The sequence below is a fragment of the Bufo gargarizans genome, chromosome 7 (assembly GCF_014858855.1).
Source record: "Bufo gargarizans isolate SCDJY-AF-19 chromosome 7, ASM1485885v1, whole genome shotgun sequence".
NCBI lineage: Eukaryota > Metazoa > Chordata > Amphibia > Anura > Bufonidae > Bufo > Bufo gargarizans.
Window position 1 is genome coordinate 54,570,159 of NC_058086.1, and position 21,855 is coordinate 54,592,013.

General features: G+C 45.2%; 2 protein-coding genes across 3 annotated transcripts; one reads left to right on the plus strand and one right to left on the minus strand.

Annotated features, from left to right (window-relative positions):
- Positions 1-1,849: 1,849 nt before the first annotated feature.
- Positions 1,850-6,472, minus strand: PARS2 (prolyl-tRNA synthetase 2, mitochondrial). Of its 2 annotated transcripts, none has more exons than XM_044301479.1 (2): positions 6,370-6,472; positions 1,850-3,445 (listed from the first exon to the last, which is right to left on the minus strand). In XM_044301479.1, the coding sequence occupies exon 2, from the start codon at positions 3,440-3,442 to the stop codon at positions 2,051-2,053; it is 1,392 nt and encodes a 463-aa protein (XP_044157414.1). In that variant the 5' UTR covers positions 3,443-3,445; positions 6,370-6,472; the 3' UTR covers positions 1,850-2,050. The 2 variants fall into 2 exon arrangements, with proteins under 2 accessions (XP_044157414.1, XP_044157413.1); XM_044301478.1 differs by lacking the exon at positions 6,370-6,472 and adding an exon at positions 6,182-6,330.
- A 71-nt stretch (positions 6,473-6,543) lies between these two features.
- Positions 6,544-21,403, plus strand: TTC4 (tetratricopeptide repeat domain 4). The gene is made up of 11 exons (XM_044301265.1): positions 6,544-6,644; positions 9,605-9,727; positions 10,397-10,502; positions 12,390-12,551; positions 13,945-14,022; positions 15,157-15,281; positions 16,038-16,124; positions 17,683-17,900; positions 19,648-19,732; positions 20,225-20,307; positions 20,469-21,403. The coding sequence occupies exons 2-11, from the start codon at positions 9,623-9,625 to the stop codon at positions 20,569-20,571; spliced, it is 1,152 nt and encodes a 383-aa protein (XP_044157200.1). The 5' UTR covers positions 6,544-6,644; positions 9,605-9,622; the 3' UTR covers positions 20,572-21,403.
- The last annotated feature ends 452 nt before the right edge of the window (positions 21,404-21,855 follow it).

Consider the following 21,855-nt stretch of genomic DNA (forward strand, 5'->3'; position numbering starts at 1 on the left):
CCCGAAACGGGAATCCATAACACAATTCACCTTTTACCAACAAATGAAGTGTGAACGAATTTCAAAATATGAAATTCGCTCATATCTGTTTGGTATCGCCGCGTCCATAACGACATGATCTATAAAAGGATCACGTTACTTTTACTGCAAGGTGAACACCAGAAAAAATAATAATAGGATAGAATTGCAATTTTGCCCACCTCACTTCCCAAAAAAATGGTATAAAAAGTGATAAAAAAATAAATAAAAAAAGTCATATGTACACAAAATTAGTACCAATTAAACAGTCACCTCATGCCGCAAAAAATGAGACCCTACCTAAGACATTTGCCCAAAAAATAAAAAAAAATGGCTTTCAGTAAATGGAGACACCAAAAATTATTTTTTTCAGAAAAATGCTTTTATTGTGTAAAATAAAGTAAAAAAATGTACATATTAGGTATCGCCGCGTCCGTAACGGCCTGCTCTATAAAAATACCATGTGATGTAACCCGTCTGGTCAACGCCGTAAAACGCCTTACATCACAAAAAGTGTAATACAGAGTGATCAAAAAGTCATATGTGCTCCAAAATGGTACCAATCAAACCATCATCTCATCCCGCAAAAAATTAGACCCTACCTACGACAATCGCCCAACAAATATAAAAAATATGCACTAGTTTTGATAAATATCCCCCACTGTGTACTTATTATATGTGTACATAGCATTATGTTGTCACACTGTACTAATCTGTGTTGGAAAAGTGACGTGCGGACTGCACACAATACTGGATTCAGAAGAGAGCGCATGTAGTGAGAGCTGTCAGTAATGAGAACTATATCCTGCTGTGTGACAGGACGGGGGCTGTGTGACAGGATGGGGGGACGCGGCTGTGTGACAGGATGGGGGGACGCGGCTGTGTGACAGGATGGGGGGACGCGGCTGTGTGACAGGATGTGGGGGCGCGGCTGTGTGACAGGATGGGGGGACGCGGCTGTGTGACAGGATGGGGGGACGCGGCTGTGTGACAGGATGGGGGGACGCGGCTGTGTGACAGGATGTGGGGACGCGGCTGTGTGACAGGATGTGGGGGCGGGGCTGTGTGACAGGATGTGGGGGCGGGGCTGTGTGACAGGATGTGGGGGCGGGGCTGTGTGACAGGATGTGGGGGCGGGGCTGTGCTGTGTGACAGGATGGGGGGGCGGGGCTATGTGACAGGATGGGGGGGCGGGGCTGTGTGACAGGATGTGGGGGCGGGGCAGCAGAGCTGTGCTGGTGCATGTGAAATCCACAGGAACGCCCACAGAGCTGAGGAGACCTGACAACAGTCAGTGAATCTCACAGGCTCCTTTTACACAAGCGAGTATTCCGCACGGGTGCAATGCGTGATGCGAACGCATTGCGCCCGCACGGAATCCGGACCCATTCATTTCAATGGGGTTGTGTATATGAGCGTTGGTTTTCACTTATCACTTGTGCGTTGAGTGAAAAATCGCAGCATGTTCTATATTCTGCATTTTTCATGCAACACTGGCGCCCATAGACGTAAATGGGGCTGCGTGAAAATCGCATCGCATCTGCAAGCAAGTGCGGATGCGATGTGTTTTTCACGGATGGTTATTAGGGGAGATGTCTGTAAACCTTCAGTTTTTTTTTTATCACACGTGTGAAAAACACATCAATGCGCATTTCACCCGCGCGATAAAAATTGAACAACTGAAAGCAATTGCAGGCAAAACTGAATGAACTTGCTTGTGAAATCAGGCATTTGTAACTGAACGCATCCGGAACTATTCCGCTCACGCTCGTCTGCAGGGGGCCATAGAAGAGCATTTCTGAGGGCATGTGAAGCAAAGCTGATACCAGTAAACAAACAAGTGCAATTTTATTATGTGCTGCATTACGGTAAGATATGGGGTTATTGATGTTTTTGGGCATAAAGGTGTCCATAGCCTTTAAGGCTGATACATAGCTTGTAGTCCAGGGGTCCATCTAAATAAAAAGGAAATGTCCAAAGCTGTACCTCTCAGGACTTTATTATCAATTATTTTACACCTTTTATTAGTGTCCTAGATTACCCGGACTTCTTGTATAAAGCTTAATACTCCTTCTTTGGAAAGAAACTGGACTTCACCCGTCCTGTGATTCTGCACTTCAAACACCGGGGGGCTCTCTAATGCTTTTTTACCTATGACAATAATATAGGGGTAACCCATCATGTGAGCTTCCTTTACCCTTTTCCCAATAGTTAAGTGATCTCTATCATCAAGAACGGCCTCGTTACTCATATGAGGAACTGCGGATATAGAGTCATAGAGTTCTTCTGCCACCAACGATGCCGCCGTCTCCTTGCTTCCCTTTTTAGGGGGGATGAGACAAATCTGGTATGGGGAAATCAGACCTGGCCAGTGAATATCCTCCTCGGTAGAGAGAACTTCTAGAGACGCTGCCAACAGCCTCGAAACGCCGATGCCATAGCAGCCCATTTCGGCCACGACAGGCTTGTTCTGAGCGTCAAGGCAGACAGCATTAAAAACATGGGAGTACTTGGTGCCGAGGTAGAAAGTGTGCCCTATCTCGATGCCCTTGCTTTCTGCCAGCTCTCCTTTACAGCTAGGACAACTCTTATCATCCGGGTACAAAGTCTCCACGTTGGCGGCAAAATCACAGCTGCCACACACCATCAGTTTGTCCTCGCCGATACTGGCAGGGAGGTGAAACTCGTGCGACATCTTCCCCCCTATATTGCCGGTATCTGCTTGGACTTTCACATGCTTCAATCCAAGGGTGCGGAATATGTTAGCGTAGGCATCACACACGCTATTATAGGTGCGGTAGGCGGCCTCCTCAGTTATATCGAAAGTGTACATGTCTTTCATGTAGAACTCCCTGCCACGCAGCAAACCGAAGCAAGGTCTCTTTTCATCTCTGAATTTCCGGGTGATCTGGTACAGCAGCAGAGGGAGCTGCTTGTAGCTGATGCCGCCTTCGGTGGCGACCAAACTGGTAACATATTCTTCATGCGTCGGCCCTAGGCAGTATTCCTGATTGTGCCGGTCCACCAAACACAGCAGCTCTTTTCCCACTAGATCCCAGCGTCCGCTTTGCCTCCACAGAGCTGCTGAGCAGAGGGTCGCCATGTCAATCTTCTGCCCCCCGATCTCCTGCATTGCCCGGTCTATTAGACGAACGAGTTTCTCCATTGAGCGCACAGTATGGGGAAGATAATGGAAGCATCCCGGGCTGGTGGGGCGGATTAATCCTGCTTTAAACATAAGTCGCTGACTCTTGCTGGTGGGCTCATTCGATTTGGCTTGAATGTCAGGCGAGTTTTCTTTCCATAGATTACCGGGCTGGTAAATCCTGGACAGCAGGAGGCGTTTGATTTTGGATGTGTCATTGTAGTGCGCTCTGCTGACCACTAGATGGGGCAGTGATGACCTCAGCAGTGTTCTCATCATAAACTGTATATAAATAAAAAGATCCAAGATCATTATTCCATTATAAAACATTCCTGTATAAGATTTACCCCCCCCCCCTCCCCCACAAGCAGCGACACTCATGGGTCTGGCATTTTACCTGAGCCCCCAAAATGTTGTTCAATGACTGAGATTGAAAATCTAACTGTACATAGGAAGATTCAGAGTTTTTCGATTTGGTGGCCCCATAAAGTCAAATTATCTAATACGGTCCCTGTGGGCCACTCTGTTGCTTTAAAGGGCATCTGTCAGCAGATTTGTACCTATGACACCGGCTGACCTGTTACATGCGCGCTTGGCAGCTGAAGACATCTGTGTTGGTCTCCATTACACCTGGAGGCTCTGCCCTCTCTGCCGCATCCTCTGCACTTTAATTGACAGCACCAGGTATGATGACGTTTTCACTGCCTGGTCTGAAAATGCAGAGGGTGCGGCAGTTGCAGAGAGAGCAGAGCCTCTAGGTGTAATAGCAACGCCCCCGTTTCTCTTAGAGGCTCATTTTCATTTATTAAAACATCCTTTTTCTCAGCAATGCGGACACATATGAACATGGGACCAACACAGATGTCTGCAGCTGCCAAGTGCACATGTAACAGGTCAGCCAGTGTCATAGGTACAATACTGCTGATAGATGCCTTTTAAAGGGTTTGTCCAGCTTTTTATTAAGTGATGGCCTATCCTAAAAATCACTAGCTGACTGGCGGGGTCTGATACCCCTGACCTCCGCTAATCAGCTGTTCGTCAATAGCTCCAGCACTGGAAGCAGACAGCTCCATCTACTCTGTAGTAGACTGAGCTTGTCACTGCAGCGCATTCCAGCCCATTGAATTTATGATGCACACGAACAGCTGATTAACGTGGGTGCGGGGTATCTGAGCCCCGCCGATCAGCTAGTGATGGCCTGTCCTCATGATAGGCTATCACCTAATAAAAGGTAGACAACCCTATAAATGTACCCATGACTTGACACTAACATACAAATGTCCTAATTAGCCCACTTTCACATCACATGTGCGGGAGACGTTCTCCTGTACATCACTTTAGGCTACTTTCACACTAGTGTTTTTGCTGGATCGGTCATGGATCAGCAACGCTTCCGTCACGATAATACAACCATCTGCATCTGTTATGAACGGATCCAGTTATATTATCTTTAAAAATAGCCAAGACGGATCCGTCATAAACACCATTGAAAGTCAATAGGGCACCACATCGCGGACAGAAAAACGCTGTTTGCAGCGTTATTCTGTCCGCGATGGGGACGCAACCAAACGGAATGCATTTTTGTGCATTCCGTTTCCTTCAGTTTTGTCCCCACTGACAATGAATGGTGACAAAACGGAAGCGTCAACCCCCCCATCCGATGATGGATCTCAATAGCGGAAAAGGAAAGCGCAGACGTGAAAGCAGCCTTATTAGCTGTAAAGAAGAATCAGACCTCAGTAAAAGGTAGAGCAACAAAATTCGTGTCCCCACCCATCCCTTGGTTGAACTTGATGGACTTATGTCTTTTTTCAAACGGATTAACTACGTAACTATGTAATTTGACACATTTGCAGCCATTTTCCTTTTACATGTATTTTAGGCAAATAAACATTATTGTAACAGGTTTTCATTACAAAATGTGGCTTCTACTGAGCTGATGTTTCACCGTAGACAGCAGCTGCAGGAGGCGGTTGTAATAAACCCATCAGAGCGCCCGTCAGCTCTGTCCCCAGCCCCTTTCTGGCTTCAGCTTCGGGACCTTCTAAATTTATGCATGCCCAAATAAAGTTCAACATTGATTTGGGTATAAATCAGATTAGATCATCGGTCAGGGAGGAGCTGTCAGTCTATTGGTCTGCAGCTGCAATGTGCTGTAAAACTATTTGTTCAATAAAAACCTATTAAAAAAAAGCAAGGATGCAAGCTGGGAATTGTAGTTTTACAACAGCAGGAGTGCCGCAGGTTGCCCACCCCTGGGCTAGGGGATGTAACCTGCAAGAGCCCCCCGATGCTGAAAAATATCTTACAGTATGTGACCCATCTCTTTATAAACCCTCTCATCCATTCAGCAGAGCAGAGAGGGGTTATGTGATATACTACCATGGTGTTCAGCAACCTGTAGCTTTGTGTAACTACAACTCCCAGCATGCGCTCTTGATCAGAACTCCCACAGAAATGAATGGAGCATGCTGAGAATTGTAGTTTCACAACAGCTGGCGTGCCCACGGTTGCTGACCCCTGCACTACCCCATGGAGTCCAGATGGGAGAGGACATTAAAAGGAGTGTACAAGTTTAGAAAACGAAGAAGTCTTCATTTACATGGGAATGGCGCCACCGTCGCTCATGAGGCCGTGTCTTGTAATTGCAGTTCAGTACAATTCAAATAAATGGGGCTGAGCTGCAAAGTATACAACCCATGGACAAGCGTGGAGACGATTTTGGGAGAATAGTAAACTTATAATATAATCTGATAAACTATGGCCTCCAAACCGATGGCGTTCATTAGTGTATATTCACATGACGCTGTTTTCTTGCAGAAACCTCTGCAGCTGTCTAAGGGCTTACAGAAATCCATGTACATGCTGCAGAAACATCCCCATTCAGATGAATGAAAGCGATCTTCAACCCCAGAAATTTCTGCAACAAATCCGCTTCATGTGAATTCATCCTTAGTTTGCATTTCAAACTCCAATAGAGAATCTGAAAGATAACGCCCTGTCTATAATGGCACTGACCGCAACAAAGTGAAGAGGAAGAACCCGGGGGGATGGAACAATCTTAAAAGCAATGACCCGTGGTGCCCAGTGCTCTTGTAGCCCCTTCCACAGCACCGCACCCCCTCCTCCATGTCATCCCTGCGGTCAGTGGTAACCTAACGCTATGGAACCATTGTCCCTGGTCCCTCGTTCCCCGCACTGCTCACCTTTACTATACCGTACCGCAAACTCCAAGGGTAAAAAAGAACCCGGAAGTCACACACCGGAAGCACATGGGGGAATGAAAAGCGCGACGCACAGCGAGAAACACAGAGTAAACCGGAAGTGAGGAAACCATAGAGTAAACCAGAAGTGTGTAAAACATAGAGTAAACCGGAAGTGAGGAAACCATAGAGTAAACAGGAAGTGTGTACAAGACTGGAACGCAACGGAGAGCATGCTGGAGGACTAGAGACTTAGTGGAATCAGTTGACGATAGAAGGTGGGTTTCTTGGGCAGGTTGTGACACTGCGGAACTGCTCGCGATTGTTACATACGGGAGAAGGTTATTGCTCTTCACCTGTTGGCGAACTACATGTACCAGCATGTCATTCCAGTGACTTGTAGTCGCTCTGATACAACTGAATAGCAGCAGCGTTGTGTTGCTCCACAGAGCATCTTCCTGGTAAACAGGGGTCTACCACCTGTTAGATATTGATGGCCTATAGGTTATCACTATACAATCAGTGGGGTCTGACACCCTGCACCCCCGCTGTATATCGCTGCCACTGGAAACATGGCAGAGGTGGAAGCATTGTGTGGGCGCCACGCTCCTAGAAGGCGCCATGCACCTATGTTTGGACAGCTGATCAGTGGGTGTCCGACCTCCACCCATTTGATATCGGTGACCTGTCCGAAGTCTGGGTCCAACCTTTTTCCACTTCTTTAATGACCTGTCAAATAAACGTACCTGCTGTGACACTTGTGAATGGGCCTCCCAAAGAAAGGGGGCGCAAATTTTTTTCTTCAGGTGCCACGCTCCCTTTTTAAAGTCTCTAAAGTCTCCCCCTTTTTTTTTTTCATAGCTTCTCATTATTCTTGTGGCAATCTGTTTTTTGTTTTTGCCTGAGCACTTGCCCCCTGTTGGGTGCAACACATACAGTTACGTGGAGGGCTGCTTGTTCTAGGATAGGGGTGCCCAACCCGTTGCAAAACGACAACTCCCAGCATGCCTGGACAGCCTACAGCAGGGTACAATGGGAGTTTGAGCATCCCTGTTAATCTAGAAGATTTGCCAACTTTTCCAGAAGCTTCCAAGATATTCCCGTAGAGTTGGCAGGCATGCTTTAAACCAAACTGTGTGCCAGGGTTTAGCGCTCTGCAGCAAACAAGTAGTGTGGATGGTATTGTGTGGTATCAATGGATACCTGTGCTCCATCTGCTATGAAACTACAACTCCCAGCATGCACACTTGCTCGGCTGTTTTTGTAACTCCCATAGAAGACAAAGCAGGATTCTGGGAGTTGTAGTTTGAGGTTGCTGATCCCTGGACTAGGTTATGACTTTACATTATGATTGGTGAAATCCTGAGCTGCTCATGAAAGTGAAGGAACAGAGGTTACTTTGGTATTTCTCCTGCGTAAGGGTCCATTCACACTAGCGTTTTTCTTTTCCGGCATAGAATTCCGTCACAGGAGCTCAATACTGGAGAAGAACTGATCAGTTTTATCCTAATGCATTCTAAATGGAGAGCAATCCGTTCTTGATTCTTTAGGATGTCTTCAGTTCAGTCCCTCTTAGGTTTTTTGGACGGAGAAAATACCTCAGCATGCTGCAGTTTTATCTCCGGCCAAAAATACTGATCACTTGCCGGAATGCAGGATCCGGCATTAATTTACATTGAAATGTATCAGTGCCGGATCTGGCATTAAGTGTTTCGGCAAAACGGATCCGACTTTCCGGTTTGCGCATATGCGCAGACCTTTTAAAAATGCAAAAAAATTAATAACCGGATCCGTTTTTCCGGATCGCACCGGAGAGATGGATCCGGTAGTTCAATGCATTTATCAGACCGTCTGACCAATCCCATCAGTTTGTGTCCGGATCCAGCAGGCAGTTCCGGCGACGGAACTGCCTGCCGGAATACTCTGCCGCAAGTGCGAAAGTACCCTAACCCTGCTCCTTGCCTCTCGCTTTGCATGGAGCTCCAGGACTGCACCATTCACTGTGCAGAAAGAATCTGGAGGAGCGCTTAAAGGGGTTATCCCATCTTAGACAATGGGGGCATATCGCTAGGATATGCCCCCATTGTCTGATAGGTGCGGGTCTCAACTCTGGGATCCGCACCTACAAGGACAACGGAGCGGAGAAAGTTGAGGAGGTGGGACCCGCACCTATCAGACAATGGGGGCATATCCTAGCGATATGCCCCCATTGTCTAAGATGGGATAACCCCTTTACGGGGGTTGTCCCATAAAAAAATATTCTGCCTTGTAATTGCATGTAATTTAAAATTTAGTATAGCCAGTGAGTTATTCAATACCATATGTGTATAGCGCCACCTTCTGTTTGTTCTTATTTCTCTGTGTACCTCTCTGAGGTGGTCACACAGGCTCAATCCTATCCTTCAACTGCCTCCTAAGGTGTGATAGGGAGAGAGCTGCAGCACAAAGGACCACCCCCTTTTTAGCTGCAGCAGAAAGGACACTCCCCTTGAGCTGTCGGCTTGATATAAATCTAGCAGAGCAATGAATGTGGAGATCTCTGGACCCATGTGAGGTACAGGGCTGGTTCTAGCTTTGTTAGAAAGAGATTGTCATGTACTATATGACGTCTGGTTTTCTTTTTTACATTAATCATGGGATATTCCCATCTTATCAGGTGATGCTGTATCTTTAGGATATGCTATTACTTTATAATGAGCAGAGGTCCCCTGTCACCAGATATTTTTTATTTGCTGGATGACCCCCTTCATGGATCATGAGGGATTCAGGTAGTTTGATGTGGAAGTAATGGAAACCAAGGTAGGAAGCCCCCTTAAAGGGATTGTCACTGCAGATTTGTAGTGTTTAGGTACAACGTTTTGCTTTTCTGTTGAAAGGGCGCTTGCTTTCTTTTTCCTACAGTTTTTTTTTGTATATATGTATGACCACCTAATAACTATTCACAGTTCTCATCACTGTTGATCTGCTTTCTTTAAAAAAATAAATGCAAATTAAAATTGGGGGAAAACACATCAAGTGCATTAATAAATCCTTCCAGATGTTGGAAGATCTTTTATGCAGAAAGTATCCTCCATCCTGGTGATGTATCAGTGAGTAATTACGGTGTATGTGTATATATATATATATATATATATATATATATATATATATATAGCCCTCATGCAGAGGAATCAACTCGGGTCTTTGTTGTCCCTAGCGAGCAAAATTAATAAAAATCTAAAATATTCTCACATTGTAGAGCAGAGCCTGCGCTGTCATGGATCCGAAGCAACCGGAGGAAGATGACGTCATGGACCAGTTTATGGATAAATTCCGGACACAGAAGTACAAGGCGGCGTTTAATGAGGACAACTGGGAGGAGGTAATATTCTATTATGCCACAAAGAGAGAAAACGGTTTAGGCTACTTTCACACTCGCGTTTGGTGCGGATCCGTCATGGATCTGCACAGACGGATCCGTTCAGATAATACAACCGTCTGCATCCGTTCAGAACGGATCCGTTTGTATCATCTTTAACATAGCCAAAACGGATCCGTCTTGAACACCATTGAAAGTCAGTGGGGGACGGATCTGTTTTCTATTGTGCCAGATTGTTTCATAGAAAACGGATCCGTCCCCATTGACTTACATTGTGTGCCAGAACGGATCTGTTTGGCTCAGTTTCATCAGACGGACACCAAAGCGCTGCAAGCAGCCTCCAGAGCGGAATGGAGACGGAACGGAGGCAAACTGATGCATTCTGAACAGATCCTTATCCACTCAGAATGCATTAGGGCAAAACTGATCCGTTTTGGACGGCGTGTGAGAGCCCTGAACGGATCTCACAAAAGGAAAGCCAAAACGCCAGTGTGAAAGTAGCCTTACAGATGAATGTCAACCAAGAGATTGGTTTCATTTTACCAAAAAAAGTCTGGTGCTACAGAGCTCTCTATTGGGGGAAGTATTGCATTCACCTACAGAATACCTGCTGTATGGTAACCTGTGTGTGATTTCTTGTGCTGTAACTTACATGTTCTAAATACACCATAGGAGTTTGAGAAGGTTCCCATGTTCATGAAGAAAGCTCCAGAGGAAATTGACCTGGAAAAAAACCCGGAGTTGGCCTGCCTCCAGTCTATGCTCTTTGACAATGAAGGTAGTTGATGCCTCAATGAAGCTTGATCATTTTTTGAATTACCATAAAGCATGTTCTACTCTGTGTTGTACAGACTGTAAGAACCACGCTCTACTCGGATGGAATCGAGTCGTTCCATACTAGTATGTGAGGGCTGCGTGCTCCGCAGTTCATATAGTTGGTGCTTTGTATTTTATTTCCCCATCATCTTTTAAATGTTTTTTGCTGAGAATAAATAGGCACATTCTTAACTGACCAGAGCTCACAGCATCAAAAATCTGTATGATGATGTGAGTTCGGGTCAGTTAGGCTGGTTTCACACGGGCGTTGCGGAAAAATGTGCGGGTGCGTTGTGGGAACACGCGCGATTTTTCCGCGCGAGTGCAAAACATTGTAATGTGTTTTGCACTCGCGTGAGAAAAATCGCACATGTTTGGTACCCAAACCCGAACTTCTTCACAGAAGTTCGGGCTTGGGATCGGTGTTCTGTAGATTGTATTATTTTCCCTTATAACATGGTTATAAGGGAAAATAATAGCATTCTGAATACAGAACGCATAGTACAATAGCGCTGGAGGGGTTAAAAATGTTTTTTTTTTTAAATTTAACTCGCCTCAACCCACTTGATCGCACAGCTGACATCTCCTTGTCTTCATCTTAGCTCTGTGCAGTAACAGGACCTGTGTTGACGTCACTCCGGTCATCACATGATCTTTTACCATGGTGATGGACCATGTGATGACTGGAGTGACGTCACCACAGGTCCTGTTACTGCACAGAGCTAAGATGAAGACAAGGAGATGTCAGCTGTGCGATCAAGTGGATTAAGGTGAGTTTAAAAAAAAAAATGTAACCCCTCCAGTGCTATTTTACTATGCATTGTGTATTCAGAATGCTATTATTTTCCCTTATAACCATGTTATAAGGGAAAATTGTAATGATCGGGTCTCCATCCCGATCGTCTCCTAGCAACCGTGCGTGAAAATCGCACCGCATCCGCACTTGCTTGCGGATGCTTGCGATTTTCACGCAACCCCATTCATTTCTATGGGGCCTGCGTTACGTGAAAAACGCAGAATATAGAGCATGCTGCGATTTTCACCCAACGCACAAGTGATGCGTGAAAATCACCGCTCATGTGAACAGCCCCATAGAAATGAATGGGTCGGGATTCAGTGCGGGTGCAATGCGTTCAACTCGCCCGTGTGAAAGGGGCCTTAAAGGGGTTGTCTCACTTCAGCAAATGGCATTTATCATGTAGACAAAGGCACTTACTAATGTAATGTGATTGTCCATATTGCTTCCTTTGCTGGCTGGATTCATTTTTTCCAGCATCCTCTAGATGCTATCAGGCCTGTTCACATCTACTGCAGCAAATTCCATCTCATTCAGAGGACAAATGACTCCTACATGGCGATCATGGCCTCGACACCAGTCGCTGTGTAACAGTGCAGCCATTAAACTAAATGGGGTTGCAGTGTGACTTGCAAGTTGCCATGATCCCCACCCTTAGAACTGCAGCAACTTGAGTGTCGTGCTGCAACCCCATTCAGTTCAATGGCTGCACCGCTACACAGCAATCTTTGTTCGTGCAACATCGCCTTGTAGTCTCAACCTAAAACATAAGATACATTCACTTGGAATTCTTCAGTTGATTGATGTATTATGTATTAAGTTAAAGGGGGTTTATGAGTTTAGAAAAAAAAGCACCCATTTCTTCCAGAAACAGCACCCCCCTTGTCCATGGACTATGTCTGGTATTGCAGCTCAGCCCCATTCACTTAAAGTGCTGCCAACCCAGACCACATGGACAAGAATAGCACTAGGTCTTCTGATCTCATACATCCCTTTACCATTACCAGTCATGTCACGCAACATAACTGTTTCTTGCTTGTGGTTTATTAACAGAACAAGCCAAATCCTATAAAGAAGAGGGAAATGACTACTTTAAAGAAAAGAATTACAAGAAAGCCATCACTGCTTATACAGAGGGCATCAAGAAGAACTGCAAGGACGCAGAGCTGAACGCGGTGCTGTACACAAACAGGGCAGCGGCACAGTTTTATTTAGGTGGGTGCCCATTACTGCCCAAAGTGTTTCTCCTTCTCCCAGATGCGCATTTGAATTCAACCTAATGACCACAGTGAGAAAAAGATCATATTAATAGTTCTTGTCAAGTCTTCCTGCCCTTTCTCTTTCCTGAAATAAGTTGAAATTCATACTTAAGCTAAGAACCTGTGTAACTTGAGCCAGAGTCATAGCCAGTGCTATGGACATGTTGCCTGACAATCCCATTTATAAAGCTGGGTTTTTTGGCCGTCCTTCCTTAGTAATAAGACTAGCAATGCTCCGCTCACAGTGGGATTGGCACTATGCTGACAATACTGGTAGAGGAAGTCGGCCTGGCACCACTCATGCCATGTGACTTCCTAGCACCAGCTAATTAAGCAGTATTAGGCCGAATGCACATGGCCGTGAGCTGTCCGTGGAACCACGGGCTGGATTCCTCCTGAGAGCAGGAGCGCACGGCGTCATTGGTTGCTATGACGCCGTGCGCTCCCTGCTGCCGGCACAGTACAGTAATACACTGGTATAGATCATACCAGTGTATTACTGTATTGCGGCAGCAGCAGGAAGTGCACGGCGTCATAACAACCAATGACGCCGTGCGCTCCTGCTCTCAGCAGGAATCCAGCCCGTGGTTCCACGGACAGCTCACGGCCATGTGCATTCGGCCTTATTCTGATTTTTTCTAATTATCGTAAAGGGGCTCTGTCTGTTTCAGGGTTGAAATACTGATATGCCTAATAGTCAGGTTGGGAAGGCTCCTCACAGACCCCAAAGGTGTCCACTTTTGACAGAGTAGTGGTTGTACGTTATCTGGTATAGACTTTAATGGTTATTGCGCGACACTGGCACCCCTATACATAGCAGTGGTGATGGATCTAGCAGTCAGACCCCATTGATCACACCTTAAAGGGGGTGGCACACGAACCACGATAGATGATAAATGTATGATGGCCGCTGTCCAAGCGCTAGGAACCCCACCAGTCAGAAGAACGGGTGCCCAAGTCCCTTGTGTGAAAAGAAGGGCACATCAGTGACAACCACTCCATTCACTTATGTGTGACTGCCGGAGCGCTGTAATTGTCACTTCCGGAGACTGTGGATGGAGCAGTGATCACACGTGCAGTACAACACCATTCATACAGGCACCTCAAGGACTCATGTTTTTGTGATTGTGGGTGACTCAGCCATCAGATCCCCTACTATCAGAACCTTTTTCCCCTATCCAGATATTGTTCTTGAGCCAACCCCTTTTAGAGGTACATCCAGTGGCTGTGTCATAATATATCTTTATGGGAGTGCCCCTTTAATACTTTCAGTAGCATGATTGGACTGCCATCTTGTGGTAGGTTTAGGTGACTTGTTTCTCATAAACTAAACTGTTCTATTCTTCCAGGCAACTATCGCTCTTCTCTGAATGATGCCGTTGCTGCAAGAAAGCAGAAGCCTGACCACTTAAAGGCTGTGATTCGAGGTAATGGGCAAAATGTGTGCTAAAGATTATGTTTTGCGGATGGAGACCAAACTAACCATTATTCTAATCATCATTGTCATTCACTCTTCTTGCATAGGGTATTCATGTTTGCTGAGTTTATGGCAATTATTAGGTAAACTATTGGTTGGGATCAGCTAAGGTTTATCGGAGGGTTCAAGTTGCCTTAGATGCACAGTTAAAGGGGTTTAGAGCTGAAACCGGACATATTCCCATTTTCACCCAGGCAGCCCCCCTGACATGAGCATCAGAGTAGTTCATGCTCCGATGCTTTCCTTTGCCCTTCGCTGGATCGCGCAGGGCAAGGGCTTTTTTTGGAGATCCGGTGATGTACCGGGCTCTCCGTGGGGACTGCTAGGCAGATGCTTCCGCCTAGCAGTGAGCCCAGTGACGTGACCGGCACTGATGGGCAGGCTTTAGCGCTGCCCTAGCCTGTTGAATGGCTAGGGCAGTGTTAAACCTCACCCGTCAGTGTCGCTCACGTCACTGGCAACACTGCTAGGCAGAAGCCTCCACCTAGCAGTGTGAAAATATAAACAAAACTGCTCCGATGCTCATTTCAGAGGGGCTGGAGTGGTGAAAATGGGGTTATGTCTGGGCTATGAACCTGGACAACCCCTTTAAGGCTAGTTTCACACATGCAGCACTGCAACCCGACAGGCTGTTCCAGCAAAGAACAGTCTGCTGGAGTTCTCTGGATCTGGCATAGCCCGGCAGTGATACATGCACACCGGACCCACACAATGTTTTTTGTGCTGCCAAATCCCGGCATTTATGTCGGAGAGCATCCGGATCGCCAGCGATTCCCATTACAGTTAATGTGATCAGTCGCTATCCGGCTGTGCCGGATCCACAGAGCCTGCCGGATCACTGTGCCATATGTGTGAATTTACCCTAATTCAGTATAATTGATAATCAGAGCTTGTACAGTGGGGTGAGCGCCTGCTCAATAGGTAGCTCTTACCTTAGGTTTTAGAAAGAGAATCTCAAGTGACAAATATTGGGTGTTAAATATAATTCTGACCGTTTTAATTACAATATAAAATGATAGAATAAAAAAAATAGCAAACTACATTTGATGTGTTGATAAAGAAGAATTCCGATGTCCTGTTTTAGGTGCTCTGTGCTACATGGAAGTTAAGAACTACCCGGACGCACTGAAGTGGTGCGATGAAGGCTTAAAGATCAGTCCAACCGAGAGGAAACTTTTAGAAACAAGGACAAAAGCAGATAAACTTCATGTAAGTAAAAAAAAACTGGCTACTTCTGGGCTGTTGTGAACTTAGTTATCAGTTATCTAATGTGTCTCATAGTATAAGGGCTCATGCACACGAACATGCGCCGGCCTTTCTAGTGCTGCGGAGCGCAAGTTGTGGTCCACAATGCACGGGCCGTGTGGCCGCCGTCTGCAGGCGCAAACCCATTCACTTGAATGGGGTCCGCAATCTGCGTCCGACGGTTCACACTGCAAAAATGTAGTGCATGCACTACTTTTTTGCGGTGCGGAGGCATGGACAGAAAACCCACCGTGCCTCTGTTCCACATTATGCATTGTGGAGGCTCATAGAAGTTTATTAGTTTGTGCACAGGTAACCCCACTTTCCTGAGGAGAGTAGATCACAGTCAAAGTTCTCAAGTATTAAATGGGACAAGGCCTATTAAACATACTATATGTCCGATTGATATGGCTTTTACCAGTTAACTACCACTGATATGCATTAGATCCTTGTACTAAATTCTAGTAATACTTTAGTACCATAGTATCCATTGCTACCAACAGCTGGGGAGCCACATGCAGGGGGCCTGAAAGCTACGTGTGCCACCTGAACCAATTGACATTAGAAATGAGCAAAAAAGATCTGCCAGGGGGAGTAATACAGCAGACTACTCTTATTTGCCATAATAACAAACATGTCAGATCAGTACTGCGTTGTATGCTGGTGGGATTTTTCTACTTGTATGGATGATATAGAGTAAAATACTTTCTCCTTGTACAGAGGACTGCAGAACGAGACGGCAGGAAGTTGAGACAGGCAGAAAAAAAGAAGCAGGCAGAGAAAGACTCTCTTCTCCATGCAATTAAGGCAAGTATATTAGACATTTAAAGGATAAGACTATATGCACAATGGGGATCATTTATCAAACTGAAAGGCCTCATGCACACGGCCATTGCCCGACCCGCAAACAGCGGGTCCGCAATATGTGGGCACTTGCCCATGTGCTCCCGGCATCACGGATGCGGACCCATTCACTTAAATGGGTCTGCAATCCGGAGCTGCGGTGTGTAACGGAGGCACGGAACCCCACGGAAACACTACGGAGTGCTTCCGTGGTGTTTCTGTCCATGCCTCCGCACCGCAAAAAATAGAACATGTCCTACTTTTTTGCAGTGCGGACGGATGACGGACCCATTCAAGTTGATGCAAATTGCAGTCGCCAATGCACGGAACAGCCACACAACGGCCGTGTGCATCAGGCCTAAATTAGCGGTATTTCCGGTGCACATTGCGGCGCAAAGGTCATTTGCGCCACAATCTGAAACTTCTCCCCTCACGCCAGGTCTAAAAAAGGGGACGTTGCGGGGAAGGGGACAGGCCCATCTCATTTACCATTTTCTATGCCTATTTTAGACGTAGAAAATGGTCTAAATTTAAGACTGCTCGTAAGCTGTCCTACATTTAGGAAGTGGCCGGCGCCTCTACATAACTCCGGCGGATCCACCACCAGCTATAGGGGATATTAAGACCGTCGTCTAAAACGCCGGTCTTAATAAATATGCCCCATGATGCGTATTACATGCGGCTTTTCATTTGGAAAATCCACAGATTTTCCAAATCTTATGCATGCATGGAATTTGACCTTCAGTGCGTATTTTGAAATCCGCAGCATGTCAATTGTTTGTGCAAATTTCACCCTTTGCAATGCTAAGGGTGGGATCTGCGGCAAATTTGTGTGAAATTTCCTGACAAAATTAGCAAGACCCTGCAGATTTCGTTTCAGAATTGGTACAGAAATGCAGCGAAAACATCACAAAAATGCCTACAGAAAATCTGCATTAACTAGACTGTTTGTGTGTGTGTGTGTGTGTGTGTGTGTGTGTGTATATACACCCTAAATATTCTGAGCAGAAGCAGCACATGGACCTCCCGTTCTACTATAATGTGAATGTATTCAGGTCCACCATCTCTGTGCTCAGCAAGGAGTCGGTTTCAAGCATGAGAAAGGCAGTATTGAGCAAAATGTTGTGTATAAAATCATTCTGTGGTATAAACAGCCCATCCACATAAAGGCAACATCCCATCAGGGTAGTCCTTGTCATGCTCTATTAGCCAAATTGGAAAGCCGCTGCAAAAAGCTTCTGCTCAGGAGCATTACATGGTCACCAGTTATTACCATGAGCACTGTGTGATGCCACATTTTCCCTCTTCCAGCAGCTTCCCCTGGTGATATCAGCTCCTCTCTAGGGGTTGCAACGTAAACAGGTGTTGTCCTGGGAAAGTAGAACAGAGAGGGCGAGCTCTCTCCATTTGCTTATCTGACCGCTCAGTACCTTGGCATAACACTTTGACTGTATTTTCCTCTGCTCCTCTACTTGACTGAGCGTGACATGTATTGATCACGATTACTCAACCTTTACTATAGGATCGAGGAATAAAATTACTTGAACAAAGTAAGAAGGAAGACGATGATGAAGAGGAGGAGACATTGGGGGCATTGCACAATGGTATCTCCTGTTGTGAAAATGTAACTGGAGCCCAAGTCTTTTTAGATGAAAATGGACGGCTTCATTGGCCTGTGCTGTTCATGTACCCGGAACACAGTCAGACAGACTTCATCTCTGCATTTCATGAAGACTCCAGGTAGAAGATACCTTTAGTATTACATACTGGGTTGACTTTGAATTGATTACAGAAATAATAAAGAGGTCAAGCAGATGTAGCCGAGCTAAAATGGACTCTGAGAACACATGTCACAGTCTCTGTTATCTCGTGACAAAATCCATCGAAAATGTAGTTAACTTTTTCTTGACATTCTTTACTTAATGCATTAAACATCAAATTTAGCTCGGCTGCATCTGTACATGCATCCGTGTGTCCGCAGGAAAAGTGCTGGGATGTTAAAATTCACGGCAGGTTATTGTTAGAGGATTCCTGAAATTTAAGGGCATCTGTCAGCAGTTTTGTACCTGTGAAACTGGCTGACCTGTTACACGTGCACTTGGCAGCTGAAGGCATCTGTGTTGGTCCCATGTTCATATGTGTCCGCATTGCTGAGAAAAGTGATGTTTTAATATATGCAGATAAGCCTCTAGGGGCAACAGGGCGGTGTAAACGTGATCACACCTGGCCCTAACAAAGTGCAGAGGGCACGGCAGTTGCAGAGAGAGCAGAGCCTCTAGGTGTAATGGTAACGCCCCCGTTGCTCCAAGAGGCTCATTTGCATATATCAAAACATCAATTTTCTCAGCAATACAGGCACATGTGAACATGGGACTAACACAGATGCTTTTAGCTTTCAAGCGCACGTGCAACAGGTCAGCCAGTTTCATAGGTACAAATCTGCTGACAGATGCTCTTTAAAGGGCTTGTCCAAGAGGTTAAGTAATTCAAGTAGCTGCAGGAAAAGTTTTAAAATCCAAAAACAGACATTTACCTATCAGTTAAATCCCTGCTGCTCCAGCGCTAATGCTCTTGTGGTACCCATCAGTCTTTGTTTCCCTGCAGCAGTGACATACCTTACATCCACTTGAGCGCTGCAGCCAATCGATGGCCTTTGTGGTCACATGTGCTAGCATTACCACGGAGGTCAATGATTGATTTAATTGGTCAAGTGGATGTAAGGCATGCCGTTGCTCCCGGAAAATAAACGCGGTCAGGGACCACCAGAGCATCAATGCTGGAGCAGCATGAGAATTAAAGGGGTTATCCCACTAACAATACTTTTCTCCGATCCACGGGATAGGAAATGAACATCTGATAATTGCATGTGATCATTGCTGTCTCAGCAGATGTTTAATGGGAAGATGAAACTGTCGGGCCCATTCACACAACCGTATTTTTCTTTCCGCATCCGTTCTGCATTTTGGCATATCAGATGCAGACCCATTCATTTCTATGGGACTGCAAAATCCACTGATAGCACACTGTGTAATATCCGCTTTTGTATGTCCACATAAAAGATAGAACATGTCCTATACTTGTCCTCTAAATGCGGTCCGTGGCCCCATTCAAGTCTATGGCTCTGCAAAAGTGCGGATTGCACATGTAATGCGTAATCCATGTTTTGCGGATCCAACTTTAATGCCCTATCATGTCACCTTTTGAATCTTTATTGTTTGCGGATCCGCAAAATAAGGAATACATACGGAAATATGTATTTCGTATTTTGCGGACATGCAGAAGATTTTGCTGAACTACTGATCCAGATATTTGCGGACCGCAAATAACATACAGACCTCTGAATGAGCCCTTCGGTGTGATGTGTCTGACTTTGTAATAACTGGGTAATGCGATCAGTGATCCCATATTTAGATATTGGGGTATGGCATAATCTACTTGGTTGTCATGTTCCTGCTTTTAACATTATTTTTTTTTTATTTTATGTTAGATTTATAGATCATCTGATCGAAATGTTCTCACAAGATTTGCCCCCATGGGATACAGACCAAAAATACTTGGCTCACAATCTAGAGGTCAGTGCTGTAAAGACCAGTCAGTCCAGCCATTATTTCTGTCCCTGGTTGCCTAATTCACAGACATTGTAAGGTGTGATATAAAGTGAGGTTTAGATTGTACAGAGGTGGAAAACTAGTAACACATTTCAGGTTGCCATTAATGCTATTAAAGGGATTGTTCTGTTCATAAAACCATATCTGAAAGAGTAACAGAATACATGGGGTTCCTCCATTCAGGAAACTCACCACTAGGGGGTGCACAGTGCATCGAAATGTATACAGTTGTCATTGAACTCAATGGAAACTGTAACATCTCTTTGTACTGAGCTCCTACTAATGGTGCACCGTGGAAAAATGCATTGGATCTATGATGGGAATGGGAGAAGTTTAGCCCAGGCCTCATATCAGTGGTGTGGTCCATGGTAAGCACCCTACTGTAGATATGCCAGTGCAGGGAAAATGTCGACAGCTTTCCTATATCTCTGATCAATCTCTTGTCGCACTGGGCAGATCTTCTTCGAGGATGAAAAATCGCAGTCCTTTTATCAGGTGAACCCAGAGAGCACATTACTCCAGGTCATGCAGCATGGCAGGTGAGAATTCAGCCGTAGAACAAAACAACTTCAATTTGGCAAAGGATGATGAGTGTTATAGTCATTCTAAAAAAAGGAAGATGTTCACTGTCTATAATACACTTTCATCCAGCTCTGACCATTGCTTTACTGTGAGATATCCTTTTTCTTTCTTTTCTTAGGTATTTTGTGAAAGCCGGGACCCCATCCTTCCTCATTTCTGTGAAGCAATCTCCCTTCTGCAAAAAGTATTTTTCAGACAAAAAACTTCACAGGATACGGTGATCTGTAGGGATGTCTGAACTTTGAACAGCGACATAATGTCATGTCAACCTGAGAGGAGGGTGTGATGCAGATTCTATATTGTTACTGGAGGCCTCGGCACCATATTCAGTCCTCTCTGAATCTACTACAAAAGCGTAGGGTTAAAGGGGTTGTCGGGAATTTGGGAAAACAGGACTTTGTTCATCCAAAAACAACGCTACGACTGCCCATAGGTTAAGGCTGGTATTGCAGTTGAGCCTTATTCACTTCAAGACCCATCTGCTTTGGCTCATAAAATAGGAGACCCCCCTCTATGATATCCTTATGACCTAAGGGTATGGAAGTGGAGACAACTCTTTTAATCGCCAGACATCAACATATCCTCACTTCTGTTAGACCTTTCCATTAAATGGAGTGTGTCACCAGGGAGTTCACGGTTACACCAGGCACCATGCCTTGCAGCTGAATGTAATGATACCTTTCACTTAAAGCCCCTTTAGACGGAACAATTCATCAGGCGACTGTCGGGAAGGAATCGTATGTGGAGGAGCGATTGGTAATGCCATTGCTCGTCCCATATTGAATTGTTGCTTACACAGCACCGATCTGCTGCCGGCAAAAAAGTATTTTTGTGACTGCGTGAATTATGAGATTATAAATCGGCTTTCTCTTTTACACCGCCAGATAATCGCTACCCGTGTACAGAGCCCTTTAATGATCCACTCCTTCATTCATTTAGGGTCCATTCACACGTCCGTTTTTTCTTTCCTGATCTTTTCTGTTTTTTGCTGAACAGATCTGGACCCATTCATTTTCAATGGGTCCTGAAAAAAATCGGACAGCACAATGTGTGCTGTCCGTTTTCATTGTTCTTTTCCGCATGTCCGAAAAAATATAAAACATGTCCTATTCTTTTCCGCAAAAATCGGATCCTGGTACAATACAAAGTCAATGGATCCGCAAAAAACGGAAGACATTCGCATGTCATTACGTATGTCATCCGTTTTATGCGGATTCCATTCCTGGAAATTAAATCCTGCAAACAGAATTTTTATTTTTTTCAAATTGTTTTTCTAAGAAATCCAAACAACTTTATTTGCTTATTGAAATTTATACATGTTTCCGTTTTTTGCGGATCCGCAAAAAACAGATGACATACGGAAACATTTTCAGGAACAATGGATCCGCAAAAAACAGACCGAAATTCGGGATATAGAAAAATACTGACGTGTGAATGTAGCCTTAATCCACATGCAAATTAGCAGTTATGTGCACTGAGGACGGGCCCAAACCACTCTGTGCACT